Raw genomic sequence first — 14,762 nt, forward strand, 5'->3', positions numbered from 1 at the left:
TTCAAATGTCATCACAAATGCTTTGATAGTATCCAGCCATTACCAATACGCTATTATCATTTCTTATATGCCTGGCGCAGGTGTAATCTTTAAAAAAATTATCTGAGTTAGGCACTGAAAACCCAACAGGCAACTCGTATTTATAAAAATAAGGTCCCCATGTCGCCACACCAAGTAATTTATGTGTTTTTATATCAATGATTGCGCCTCCCTCTACACCGTGATATTTCTGACACAGTTTATTGTTAGTTTTAAACTGCTCTAAAGTACATGAGTGGTAGCACGGCACGTGAAATCCGTTTACGCGATTGTTGAAAGTAAGAATAGTGGTGCATATCTTGATATCTATTTTAATTTCTAATTCGGTTAAATCGAATTCTCTTTCGGCCGCTTTGATTCGATGAATACCCTGAAAATATTTAGAAATGTTATTATATGCAGCCGAGTTTCAAAATCTATAAATATGTAGAATAACAATACATAAATACAGTTTTATCATAGTTCTCAGGTGTGTAGGTACATGTAAAAATAAGCAACTAACATAATAATATAACATATAACATAAGTTTTTCTTCGAACTATGCCTAAAGCTACAAATCTATACCTGTTGGCCGCAGCTAGCTTTTACAGTTTTACTAAACGATAGAAGACGAGTGCAGATGACACTCCAAACCAAAGAAACGACTTCTGGAGCGGCTCAAGGCCAATTCGTGCCCGATACAATTAACTTGCTGGTGATGGCAGATTATACCTATATTATTACTCTCCCTCTTTTGGCCATTAACTTATGTCCGTGGGTAGTTACGTCTTACCTAACTGAACCGCTAAGCAGCCTTATAAGCAACCTTATAAGCTGTATCGGTTCGATTAATTGAGTACCACAAGCGTCAATTTTTTTTCAAGATGATAATGGAATGGTGCATCCCCCTGCGCTGACGGTTTACACTGGCGGGCACCAGTGGAGGATGATAGGATGAACATGAAGTCAGATTAGTTAGCTCAACGTGACAAATTCACCGGAAATGTATCACGATGGTTTCCGCGGGAGACGAGACGTTTCACGAGGGAACCGCGTGGAGGTCGATCTGACATGGTACATTGCTAGCAATGGGATCATCAGTCCACATTACTAACAATCCCCTTTCCCCCCCACAAGCGTCAATTAACGTTTATTCCATGGTGCTGTTCATATATGTATATAGGCGACATTTTCATTTTGAATTTAAGTTTGAAAAGGCTATTCATGGGTTTGTCCAATTTTATAACAAAAATACATTAGTTACCTTCTGTGTGGCATATCCAACAACTTTGAAGCCCATTCCAGATAGACCAAGATTCACGAACCATTCGAAATTATCGTCCGTCCTGTTTGTACTTTCAAAAAGTTTAATAGTCTTCCAAATGCCTGTAAAGCCGTCCTCAACTACAATAAATCCAATATCGTCGAAGGCTTGCTTCGTACCCTGCGATGGTACCACAAATGACAGAGCTGGTAGTCTCTCCTGTTGATATATTACTGTGGTATGTTTTACTTTTAAGCTACAACAATTTATTGGTAGTTTAAGATTTTGACTGACAATACACATTGAGTAACAATATATAAAGTGCAGCAGTTTGCATAGAATCATTGGACTTTGTAGTCTCTATCTACCCCAATGGAAGAAAATAAGACGTAAAGGAATTTGTTTTACTAAAATGTGATTCCATGCAAAAAAATTGTAATAATTAGTTGTGTTATAAACTTATTCAAATACTATATCGTGTGCAAAAATATTGAAATAATTATTCATGGCATAAACTGTAAAACTTGTATTATTATTTTCCTATTTGGGTTAGAGACAAGAAGTAGACATTTAAAATCGACTGATTGGCGACTTCAGTCTCCAGATATTTCAGTCGCTGAGTTTCGGTTGTAGGGTATAGATTAGTCAGTAAAATTATAAGACAAGTGGTATGACATCTTAGGCTGTCAGCCTGTTTGCTATTCCAATTACGTTAAAAAAAGATACGGAGGCAGGGTTGTTGAGAGTATAAAGTAGTGAACCTATAGATGCATCTAGCGGCGGTGATAAATATCCTCTTCTCAATACACACGGCGGTACACATGTGCGGTTTATGCTTACTGCGAGAGTGAATCACCTTTGCCACCCATGGGTATTGCACTTCAGATACCGGTTGCGCATCTACTTGGTAACTTTCTAGTGACGAAAAGACTGAAATGTAATTTTTTTAAGAAAATATTTATTGCGAGTTTTAGTGATCTTGAGTTCGAATATTATAGATACTTTAATTTTGGTCGAATCAGAAACTTTCATACTTATTTACAATTAATTAGTGTAATGATCAGTCCTTTCCCACGTCGAATATACTCAAAAGGAATATGACGGCATATTGCAGAGTATATTTCATATGTTAAGTACATTGTACAATATCTTTGTTCTTGGTATAGATTCTATTGCACAATTTAGGAATTATAGCTGTGTTAGCTGCGGCTTTTGTAACTGGAATGATATCGTACGAGGGAAAGAGAAGGAAGCAAGTCATCTCTTGTGTACACTGCTGGTGTCATGCGGCCTTTAAGCTGTGAACGTTGAGGGAGAAGTCTGAAAGTTGATATTTAGGAAAACAAACGGTACAAAACAAGCTAACTGCCAACCTGATGGTAAATGGTAACCTTCGCCTACATGAACAGCCTGACGATCAAAGCAAGTTGCTTCACGGCTGTAATAGACAAGACTGAGGTTCCCATGGAGATGACTTTTTACAAAGTCAACATCAGTAAACATAATTTTAGTAAATCTTTAGTTTTTTTTTTGTATGCGCGCTGCCTATACAATATATTTATATACGTATACAGCCATAAGTTTTTTTAAGAGTACAAAATATTGTAACTTACAAGTTTCATTCAAATTATTTTTACCCGATAATTTCGTTGTTTCATACAAATCATAATGAAATTTATTGTCGTATTTTATACATAGAACGTTTCCTAACTCCGATAACAATAATATAAAGAACATTAACATGGTGTTATGAAATAAAACAAGTTGTTTAAATTTTATGGATGTTACAATTTTATGATATATTATTATACATAACTTTATTACTTTGAAACTTACAAAAAACGTAAAATTAACGCAGCACAAATTATTACCTAAATATATATATTTTTTTAAATAATGGCAATAATAATACCAAATAATAAAATATGTTTTCAAGAGAAGTCCTTAAATCTAATAGTTTTCCTGATCGTTAACCTGAACATTTAAAAAAAATACTTTCTAGTAAATTGAAAACTAAACGATATATTATAATTTAATCGATGAAAGAAGTGTTTTACAATTTTTTACAATAATTTCTTAAATGTATCTGCAATATCATTATCGACCCATTAATTTTGGATTAAATTGAATTGTAATCAATATACAAAATAAAATATAAAAAACTATATTATTGTTGTAAACTCAACATTAATAAGTTTTATAAAGAATATGGTCCTTGGACCAGAATCTTAATGTGAGAAAGATTATATAAGCTTGTGGATCTTGATAAAGAAAAGTCAGGTTAACTAATTATATTTTTATTTATTATACGACACATGTCTGTATCTGGGTTATTATTGTGTGCACCGGTAATTATGTAATTCACAATTAATAGCAACATTGCCCACGGATTAAAATTGTGGATTTGTTTATTTCTATAAATCATTTGAGAGTCGTGCTAATTTGTACGGTTCTCAATCGTAATATATAAAACTGCAAAATTGTAAATACTAATCTGTTGCAGCCCATATCTAAGATAGGGAAATATTGTGCCAGTGTTGCCATATTCATAAACATTTACTACTTTAATAGTAGTAAATGTTTATGAATATGGCTGACGTTGAGTTTCTAAAAATAAAGTTATACTTTGCACTTTTGATGTGCTTTTTCGATAAATTATAATATTTATGAATATACAATTAATCGTGAGAAAAATAAAATCGATAATCGACTTTAGTTATCTCCATCTATACTCACGACAATGTATGTACAGTAACTTTCTTTTAAAAGGAATGCTATAACGATCTAAATTATATGAATTGTAAATTATAAAGTAACAGTGGACACGTCAAACGATTTCGTACTTGTCGGGGTGGAAGCTTATTTCCTGTGAATAATCGACAGGGGTTCCGTCTTCCGCCTGCGTCACCTTCGTCGCTGTGAGGAGTGCCAGCGAAGTCTCCGATACCCAACTCACCGTTAGAGGGAAGAAATCGTTAGGTATTGCTGGAGTTACGCTGCAAAGTCATTATTTATATCGTTAATGTATTCACATAATGACATAGTAGAGTTCAAGCGAATTGTCAGATTGTAGTTAGGTTTAAGTTTTCTCTTCGAGTTCTACATGTTACATGTCAGGTCTTAACGGTCCGTCAACTATTTGTACTAAACATTACGCTTCGTAAACATTCTCAGCTTCCATATGTTCCATATGTTTCAAATGATACAAATTTGAGATGTACGAATACAACTTATAAAATATGTAAATTAAATCCTTGTCGTACTGCAATAGCTAGTCGTCATTATAACCACGTAAGTTCTATTTTGTATAATAAGTTAAATAAAGAATTGAACATATATCCCCTATCCTACTACAAATGTAAGCTGTTGTGTGCAAAATGGCTTCAAAACTTATCGTATGAAAAATCTGAGGATCTTCTAAAACTTTATTAACTTGACTTGTTGCGTAAATATTGTAATTTCAAAAATAATGTATAGTAATCGTAGACCTCCCTCTCTCTCTCTCTCTCACATACACACACACACACACACACACACACACACACACACACACACACACACACACACACACACACACACACACACACACACACACACACACACACACACACATTGTGCATTCTTTCTTTTTGTTTATAAGTTAAATTTTCTTTGTTTTTGGTAAATTTAAATATTTTGTAAATTTTTTAGACAATATGTGATGGGTAACGACATTGCATGTATTTTTATTTTTTATTTTAGTTTTTGGAATTATATATACTAGGTGGAGGGCGTCGATATTCGCAACACAGTTTTATACTTCTGTGAATATCTTCGTTTCTTTAGTAAATTAGTACACATTGTCTGTATTAAGTAAATAAATTAATAAAATAAAAAATAAAATAAAACATTCGAGTTTCAACCGTAAATAGAGTTACTGAAGATTTAGCGTAGATTATCAGAATTATTTATTTTATTAATAAGTAAAAAATACTTGTAATTTTATATATGTATACTCGAATATTATAAATTTGTTTATTTTGTTTGTACGTTTATAAACTCAAAAATTACTAGGCTTGTATTTTTATAACGACAAAACTACTGAACTGAATTTTAAAATGCTCCATTGTACCAATTATAGATATTTCTAGAAGAATATCGGAATTCCTTTTAAAACTTAAATAATGCAATCCAATGCCCATAGACTTCAACAATAACATCTTTATTCTTTTATGTAGTGGGAGTCGGTTGGGGCTATTAAATTAATTAGTACTTACGTGAATTTATTACTTAATTAGTATTTATGTAAATTGTGGATGGATGGAAAGGGAGAGGGCAACCTAAAAAAATATGGATGGATTGTGTGAAAGATGATATGAATAAAAGGAGAGTATACTCAGATATGACGGCCGATGGAGATCAGTGGAAGAGGATGACATACTGCGCCTGCCCCAAATAATGGAATAAAGGTAAGGCAATGATGATATTACTTACGTGAACTCAAGACTGCCGGATTTTTGCTGTGCGTTAACAATGGGAATGCTCCATATCAGCGAGCGGCCCTTCTGTGTGTAGCTACCTTCCCACTGGTGCACCACTACTTGAGTGTTGCCAGAACTAAAAATAAAATGTAATTGATATTTAATTCCATAAAAGAGGCTTTGATATGAACTGTCGCTAATTTTGTTACATTTTTGTTTGTTCGAGCTGATGGTGTCCACTCTGAGATAGACTGCATCTCTGTTAAACAGAGTGATGAGCTTAACTAATGGCATCATGAATCTTCATTGTGTCCCAATTATATAATTGGGACACAATTTACTTGTGGCTGACGTTATTAGAGATATAGATAGGCAAAATGATTGTATAATATTAAATGAATTAATGTAACTCACTAACATAGTTTTTAAGTCATTCTTACTGACACAAATGGTTCTTTCACGCTTCATTTTATTGCTATAATTTTCCACTGGTGCCCCAGCATTTATCGTTAGCATAGGAGAGTTCTAATCGTCATCACAAAGTCCCCCAACCTACTCACTAGTCACGGTACTGGATACTCACGGTAATGGAATATTGATGTTAACGTCGGTCAGCGTCAGATGTTCTTGCTCCAACTCGTATTCTATGTTCACGTCGCAGCCGCCGCTGGCGCCCTCCGATGGCCAACAATTTACTGTAAGTAACCATATTCTATTAAATTAATTTAAGGATATGGAGTCAATAGGACTGTGATATTATATGCCATAAATTGATGGAGTCCTCAGGACTGTAACGAACTACCATTTCAGTAAGAGTGTTTGATATAGAAAAAATCTATTTAACTATTTATATCAGTTGTCTAGTTTCTATAACATAAGTCCTGTTTAGCTTGGAACTGGGTGTCATATGGGTACATAAAAAACCTGACTTTTTATTACGTGAGCTGCTAGCAATATTGCCAACCCAATATTACATGAAAAATGTTGTATTTGGCTAATCGGAATGTATTTTTTATTCTAAATTTGTATTTAAATTTATAGTCCGTTGATTGTACATTCTTGTTTATATTAATTCTGTCTTGACGATTGTTCCTAATATATATTTCCGTATACCAATTTCTTTCCCTTTACACATAAAACACATAAAACAAACAAAACTACAAAAAAAAAAAATTTAGGACAAAGAAATGTTCTTTATTTACAAAGAAACTGTCTTTACATGACACGTTCTCGTTCGAAAGACCGTGTCGTGTAAAGCAAGCTATAGTGAATGTGGGCAGTTACCGGAGAACGGCGCGAGCTTGTCGTCATTGGCGCCCGTGAGTCGCCACTTGAGCACGCCCACGTCGCTGTGCAGCGGGAACGGACGCTGCGTCTGCTTCAGTCCGATCACGCCCTGCGACCTGAATGCCTCCTTGTCCACGTTCGGATGAGTCTGTAAACCATGTTCCAAATTTAAAACTAGTCTATTAGGACATGTCTGGGATGCGTCTCTAAATGACGTTCTAAATTTAAATAAACCAGTCTCATAGTACTTGTCTTGGATGAGTCTGTACACCATATTCCAAATTTAAATAAACTACTCTCATAGGACGTGTTTCGGCTCATCCGAGTTTTTTATTGTTTCTCGACAACACGTTCCATATTTAAAACCAGTCTGATAGGACATGTCTTAGACGAGTCTGTACACCATGTTCTAAATATTACAAAAATACACATTATAAAGAAAGAAATAATAGTTATTCAATGCTTTTTGCATGCATCAATAACATTGTCTAAAAAATATTTCTATTCTATCACTTATCCATTGCAATTATAGTAAAGAAATTCTGAGTGATGAGTGAGTTGTCTACAATAATACATTAATTTTAACTCACCTGTAGTTGTAACGACCTCGTATCCTTATTGTCAACATGCACGTGTATACGACCGAACTGCTCGTTAGTAATGCGCAGCGTCAATAAGCCTGTAGACAATTAGTAAAAAACCAAAATAAAGAATTCTTTATTCATGTAGTAAGTACATTTTAGCCACTTATCATCGTCCAGTTTTTTGTATTAATATTTATATTCTCTACCGTTCATTTTAGTATATCGATTCAATTGAGAAGAACAGGCAAGTAACTTAACTGAATTTCTTTTTTTTAACCAGTTTTTTTTTCGGACTACTCTAATGCTGTTGGCCGCAGCTGGCCTTTACAACTTCACCGGACGTTAGGGGGCGAGTGCAGATGGCACTCCAAACCCGCGGAAGGACTTATGGAGCGGCTGAAGGCCAACTCCTGCCTGACGGATACGACTTTAGTCTGAGAGCACCACTAGGGGTTCGAACCTCGGCTCAGGCCGTCGTAATATCGATCCCCGTTTGAATTGGACGGGGGATCGATCGGAGGGGACATTTAACCAGTTTATTTACATTGTATACTTATATCTAGGTTTCTTTCTACCAATATACGTAAATAAAATCCCGTGCATGAACAGCTGTTGCCATACACGTTTCGGTTATATATACAGGCAACTGTTACCATCAACTTTCAAAAATAAGAAACCAAACATTTTTAGCTCTTAATTTGTAAAATACCTTATAAATATATATCTATTTGCTGTAGAGTATTAAAATTTCACAGTAGGTAATAATTACCAGATAACTCGAAGTTCTGTATGTCTCCATCACGGCCGGCAACCAAATTGAGACGTTCCTCGAAGCGGAGATGGACACTGTAATAGTTAAATTGATATAGAATAAAAAGATGATATTTTATATAGTAAAGTAGATACACTATGAAAATATGTTTTTGGGACTAGTCCAATGCTATTGGCCGCAGCTGGCCTTTACAGCTTCACCGAAGATAGGGGACCAGTGCAGATAGCACTGCAACCCAAAAGAAGGACTTATGGAGCGGTTGAAGGCCAACTCCAGCTAGACGAAGGGTCAGGCCGTCGTAACTTAGATCCCCGTTTGAATTGGAAGGCATGATGATCATGGCGGTGCGCGAAAATACTTCACACCATAATCTTTTAAATTCTGTATTATCGAAAAACTTTAAAACAATATAGAATAGTCACAATCACTCACTCCTTTTGATTAACAGCCGGCTGGTCTGTCCGAGCACCTGCAGTGGAGCCGGTGTTGACCGCGGGGCTGGCGGAGGCCGCCGCGACGTCCCCCTCGGAGCGTAGCCGGGACACGAACGACTCCGCGTCGGTGCCACGGGATCCCAGCTTCATGGCTGACCGAGTGGCCGGACGACTGCAATAAACAAACTATCAGTAAAGCAATATATATAAACGCTGGTGGTCACTCTATTCTCCCTAATGAATATAGAAATGACTCTGTCTCTGTATTTTTCAAAACATGCACAATCTCATTTGAAAATCATTCCAAGATTACGATAAATTGGACATCGATTGATTTGAAGTAAAATTGAAACATTTTTTTTATTTAAATAAAAAGAAATAGTAAAATAAATGTAACCTAAGTTACGGCATATAACATTAGCTATCTACAAGTGTAAGTTCCGTTAAAATCCGTTCAGAGATTAGAAAGAACAGTCAAAAATACTTTAAATATTTATTTTATATAATTACTATATATACTTTCATGTGCATCTAGTTAAAAGCTGTTAATTTAAAATTACAAACAGACACTTCAATGTTATTTATTTCTATGGACAAGTATATTTATTAAAACCAATAATATTATATACAGAAGATTTTTTCTTGCATTTCTAGTGAATTACATACAAGTTTACAAAATACACTATCTCGTATTATTGTACTTTTGCAAGATATTAAAAATAACTAAATAATAGACGAGGATGTTGCGTTTGATTTTTTATAAAAAAAATGGTCACAAGATCTTACGTGTCTCGCGCAGGTGTTGGCGGCAATTTCTCTGGAACAACCTCTGCAGAAGGTGACGACATCGATGAACTGCCAAATCCACTACCTATGAGGAAAATGCCATTTACTTACTAATGCTAAGCTGTTTGCTTTGTAGCCAGTATTTTGGTTGTATAATGCAAATTAAACAATGTCACGATTGGTTTATTCTGGTTACGGCCACTGATTAGACAAAATTGTAATAACATGTGGTAGTGGTCACTCTATTTAATAATTTTAAATTTAAAAATTATTCTAGCACAAATGAGTTTGGGCTATTGTCATCTGCTTGGACCTGTATCACTGCGACCTACATAGATCTATTGTACTCGCCCTTTTCAGAGTTCTCTACCTAGACGCGTCAGGGACAAGAATTGAAGAATATTCTTAGGAGCTTTCCAAAGGTGATATTTTGTTTATACATGAGTGAGCTACCACATAGGATGTGGCGTTTCCTCTTCAGCATTGCAATACAACCATAACGTGATATCGTAGTGCTGTGTATGATGAATGTCAAGTAAGTGTAATACAGATCAACTTCCTCTGCATTAGACTAAAGTAGCTAGTACCCAATAAGACGCTTCAAAATAACCTACAAAATATAAATAAAATAATATATATAAAATAATATTTTTGATTCGTAGCCTAATTCTTGAGGTAGATAATGAAAGATCAACTCTCACCGTAAGACATTTGTGAGCGCGGTGGTTGTCCGCGCTTGGCTGCTTCTAACCTCTCCCTCTGCAACTCCTTGGCACGTTCTCGCATACGATTGGCCGCTTCGCGTTCTTGTGTCTGTCATGCAAAATAAAATTGGCTACACATTTATAATAACACTTCCTTAGTGGAACATCACATCTGCAATACACTACGAAATCAGTAGGCGAAGTTGTAAATCTTAGTTTCAAATTTCGTGTTGTAATACTTGACGTATTAGATTTCCAAAGGTGACATCACAAAATTTATGTTCGACGTCACACGTTAAGGGCGGGGTGAGAGGGGACATTGACGTGTGATGTATTATAATTTTTGACCATAGTGATGGCCCCCATTGTACTAAATAAAAAAACATACCTGTCTGACTGCTTGATAAATCTTCTCCTCATGAGAGTCCATTTCGACAAATGAACGAACCTATAAACGTAAATTCAATTTATTTGAATATAATAATAAACTAAGAAATAAGAATATGTAAAACAAAATAATAGAGGTAAAGAAATATGTAACAAAGTACATCAATTGTCAGTGAACAAATTGATATTTTTAAACAATGAAAATGTGTATAACTTTATTGCAGTATGGTGCCACTATAATAGCATTCAACATATCCTATGTTTATGTGTATATCTCTATCAAAATAAAATAAATATTTTCTATGATAGTACTAAACTAACAATAATAAACAGAACAGAGCAGATTTAAAACTATAATATAAAGAAAATAATGTGATTTTTTCTTTATAATGAATAACTAAAAAAATATTTAACCAATTAAGAAAAATTTTCATTTCTAGACATAATAGTAATAATTTATTATCAGACAACATAGTTAATTTTATTAAAAGCTTCATTCTGAGGGATGTAATACGGAATTTAAAAAAAATACACCTGTGCAATGTAGGGGCCAGTTGGTACTTAATAATAAAACATATAGCACATCTTAATAATCAGTAATATGTAATAAGCTTCATATGGACCACACTTCAACCTGGCATAAGCTAGAATATCTCAGGCTAGACTTTCAATGGAGAAGCAACTCTCACAAGAATTTACAATGATCAATGACTCTGCTTATAGATATGGTAGATTTTATAGTTATATAGATTATTAAACAGTATGTATTAAATATATTGAATATTTTAAAAGACAGTAAATATTAACACAAACCTGTGCCAAGTTGACACTCTCCCTGTAGCCGAGTGCCACAATCTCATCAAATGCAAACAGTAGGTTAAAGGCCTGGTTCAATACCTCAGCCTCCGTCAACTGAGTGCAGTACTCTGGTACCTAAACAATATCATCTACATATTAATATATGAAGCAACAACATTGTATATCTTTTTATGAAAATTGAAAGTAAATAGGAGAATGAATATTTCGCACACTTATAGTTTATATTGAAGGAGTGTAGAATGATAATATATTATTTTTTTTATAAAAAACTTAATACATCTTTTTATGAAAATGTGTGGTTGGAGGAGTATATAAATGTCATACACTTATAGTTCATACAGAAGAAGTGTAGAGTACTATTTTTTTTAATTATGAATAAAAAATACATTAAATAATAAAAAAAAATGAATATATACACATACCACTCTGCTGAATAGTCGGAGTGTCTCCAAATCCTCCAGGATGTTGCTGGCTTTCGTAGTGATCAGTAACATATACAACTTGTCTAACGGTTGGTACACATATCTGAAATTGTTATAAAATTAAACTATGTAATAATTGTACAGTCAACCCTCCTATAACGCGGTGAGTGCGTACCGCGTTGTATGGAAACCGCGCTATAAGAGACTCAGAATAAGTACAAATTACATCATTCGTACCGCGTTATATGGAGACCAATAAATACAAAAGACAAGATAAATTATAAATTATTTATATTGAATTGAAGAGTATGAACTCTTCAATTCAATAAAAATAAGGAAATGATGAAAAAAATGAAACAAATGCTAAACTAAAAAACTGTTTTCCAACAAAAACAAAAGAAAGACTTTTGTAAAATGATGTAATCTTTCAACACTCATCCTCACTGTCAGATATGAGTCGCCTAACTCGCCTTCTTTTAATGGGCAAAATGTCTTCCTCACTTGGTTGATCTTCACATTGGTTTTAAGCGGCTAAGACATAAGCAGAACGTAGTTTTTCTATAGTTCACGCGACAATGTAGTCAAAAGATCACATATATATCTTTCATGTTACAGTTTCGTTAGACACACACACGCATGGCACGCTGTCGATGCGAAACTATTTAGTTAATAGAAGTGGAAGATAGCGCATGAGGAGAACCACCCACCCGTGAACCACGCTGATATAAACATATCCAGTTAAAACCATTCATTGGGTGCACGGAAAGAACTGATGGGACGTTGTTGAACGGAAACCGCGCTATAAGAGTACCGCGTTATAGGAGGGCTGTCGCAATTTCAGCTCCGCGTTATATGGAAACCGCGTTCTGAGAGTACCGCGTTATAGGAGGGTTGACTGTATATATAATATATTGTACCATGCAGTGATATAACAGAAGAATTTGAATATAAAAAGATATCAATAGTATTGAAGACACAATTGAATTGAAAATCATCTTTCTGAAAGTATACAAAAACCAACATCAGTATGTAGGGGGTAAGGGGGATTGTTAGTAATGTGGATTGATAACCCCATTGGTAGCAATGTACCATGTCAGGTTGACTGCCACATAGTTCCCCCCTGGATATTATTATAATAAATTTCTAGTGAATTTGTCACTGAAGACCGACTGACCTAACCTCATGCTCATCTATCTTATCAACCTCTATTGATCCACCACCTATGAGCACAGGATTGAAATTGTGCACCCAACATTCCATTATCGGGGGGAAGGGGATTATTAATAATGTGTACTCGTGATCCCATTACTAGCAATGTACCATATCAGGTTAACTTCCACGCAGTTTTCCCTGGAAACCATTGTGATAATTTCCTGATTAATTTTTCACGATGGGCGAACTGACTTGACCTCATGACCTTATCATCCTCCACTGGTGCCCCGCCAGCGTAAACCGTTAGCGCAGACGGATACACCATTCCATTATCATCCATAGAAAACATTTCATTATCACATGATAAAAAAACAGTAAGTATGTATGTAAAAAATACTAGTAACAGTATTAGAAGTTAACATGGTTCTAATAAGGCGAGGGTTCAGTAATGGGGTCTAAATTTCCTATTTTAGTGATAATCTCCATAAGATAGGATCCATTAAATTGCCATGACAATCTTGCATATGTTATATTATAATTAAATAAATTATATTAACCTGACTGATTCCGTTTCAACGAAGGTATGCTGGCGGCCGCCAGTCATTAGTTTCGGGAACGCCGCAAGCAAACCCTCGATACGCGCTTTCGTCATCTCCACAAACTGACGAGAAACCAATGCTGAAAAACATTATAATCATAAGTTCTGTCTTCTGCACTGTAATTAGTATATAGTATTGATTGGTTCTTATATTAATTAGACGCTCATATATCTGTACCTTTCCCGGATTTCGTGCATACTGTAGCCGCTATGAGCACCTGAAATTATATTTTAACATAAACACACAGTCAAGTCGAAATTTACAAGAACGAAACACATTTCCAATAATATACACATTAAGTTTCCATTTTGTTAATTTATTAATAAATAGGTTTTTGTAGGGAATCTCTATTTACCATTTTCAAATCACGATATTGTAGCAAATAAAATTATAATTTTAAAATTAATGTGTTTATAAAATGTTCATAGGAGCAACCAGACTACATTTGACAGTTTTAAACAATGTTGCCATTGCCACTAAATATTTTTTACCGATATCTAGATAAATAAATGTAAAGATGCCAAAAGGAATTATTTGCAAAAATACTAGTCCCAGAGTCTAATTTTGACAATCATTTTCAAATCTTCTAAAATGATTAAAATAGTTGTATTATGAATCCTAGTCAGCTGCAGTTCCCAGTGTGGGTTAAGCGAAACTTAAAATTTATTTTTGACAAAAATAGATCTTATGCGGTAAGACATTAAAGTTCATTTTAGTTCTTAATCAAGTAATATATTTTAGCAGGTCTACTGCTTACTAGAGGCGTTGTACAAAGTGTAGATCTATAAAAGCAAGATTAAATTGTATGCATCATTACATTTTTCTACAACACCATCTAGTGTGCACTAGACAAATTAAGTTGTCTGTTAATATAATTTTCTTAGTAAGTAGTAAAATGGTCTTTAAAGTTATGATACATAGGGTCTACGAGGCTTAAGGTTTTCGGGGGGTCTTGCTTCTCAATCCCATCTTCGGAATCGCAACTCACGTCAATACGCTTTGTAATATAATTGTCTTAGTTGTCTTACCCATTTTAGAAGTTCGAATGTTTGTACATGATAATTTTATAGATC

General features: G+C 34.5%; 2 protein-coding genes across 2 annotated transcripts; both read right to left on the minus strand.

The window, feature by feature from the left end:
- Position 1: 1 nt before the first annotated feature.
- On the minus strand, positions 2 to 3,026 carry LOC131841452 (uncharacterized). Its single transcript, XM_059189772.1, has 4 exons — positions 2,897 to 3,026; positions 2,045 to 2,213; positions 1,284 to 1,539; positions 2 to 409 (listed from the first exon to the last, which is right to left on the minus strand). The coding sequence occupies exons 1-4, from the start codon at positions 3,024 to 3,026 to the stop codon at positions 2 to 4; spliced, it is 963 nt and encodes a 320-aa protein (XP_059045755.1).
- Positions 3,027 to 3,885: 859 nt separating this feature from the next.
- LOC131841439 (coatomer subunit delta) lies at positions 3,886 to 14,143 on the minus strand. Its single transcript, XM_059189758.1, has 15 exons — positions 14,045 to 14,143; positions 13,867 to 13,906; positions 13,648 to 13,768; positions 11,939 to 12,041; positions 11,511 to 11,630; positions 10,699 to 10,758; positions 10,308 to 10,419; positions 9,607 to 9,691; positions 8,819 to 8,992; positions 8,384 to 8,460; positions 7,621 to 7,709; positions 7,028 to 7,178; positions 6,327 to 6,438; positions 5,757 to 5,879; positions 3,886 to 4,279 (listed from the first exon to the last, which is right to left on the minus strand). The coding sequence occupies exons 1-15, from the start codon at positions 14,045 to 14,047 to the stop codon at positions 4,111 to 4,113; spliced, it is 1,539 nt and encodes a 512-aa protein (XP_059045741.1). The 5' UTR covers positions 14,048 to 14,143; the 3' UTR covers positions 3,886 to 4,110.
- Between the last annotated feature and the right edge of the window lie 619 nt (positions 14,144 to 14,762).

Source organism: Achroia grisella, unplaced genomic scaffold, assembly GCF_030625045.1.
Source record: "Achroia grisella isolate CSIRO2021 unplaced genomic scaffold, CSIRO_AGI_Agris_v1 utg170, whole genome shotgun sequence".
In the NCBI taxonomy this organism is placed as follows: Eukaryota; Metazoa; Arthropoda; class Insecta; order Lepidoptera; family Pyralidae; genus Achroia; species Achroia grisella.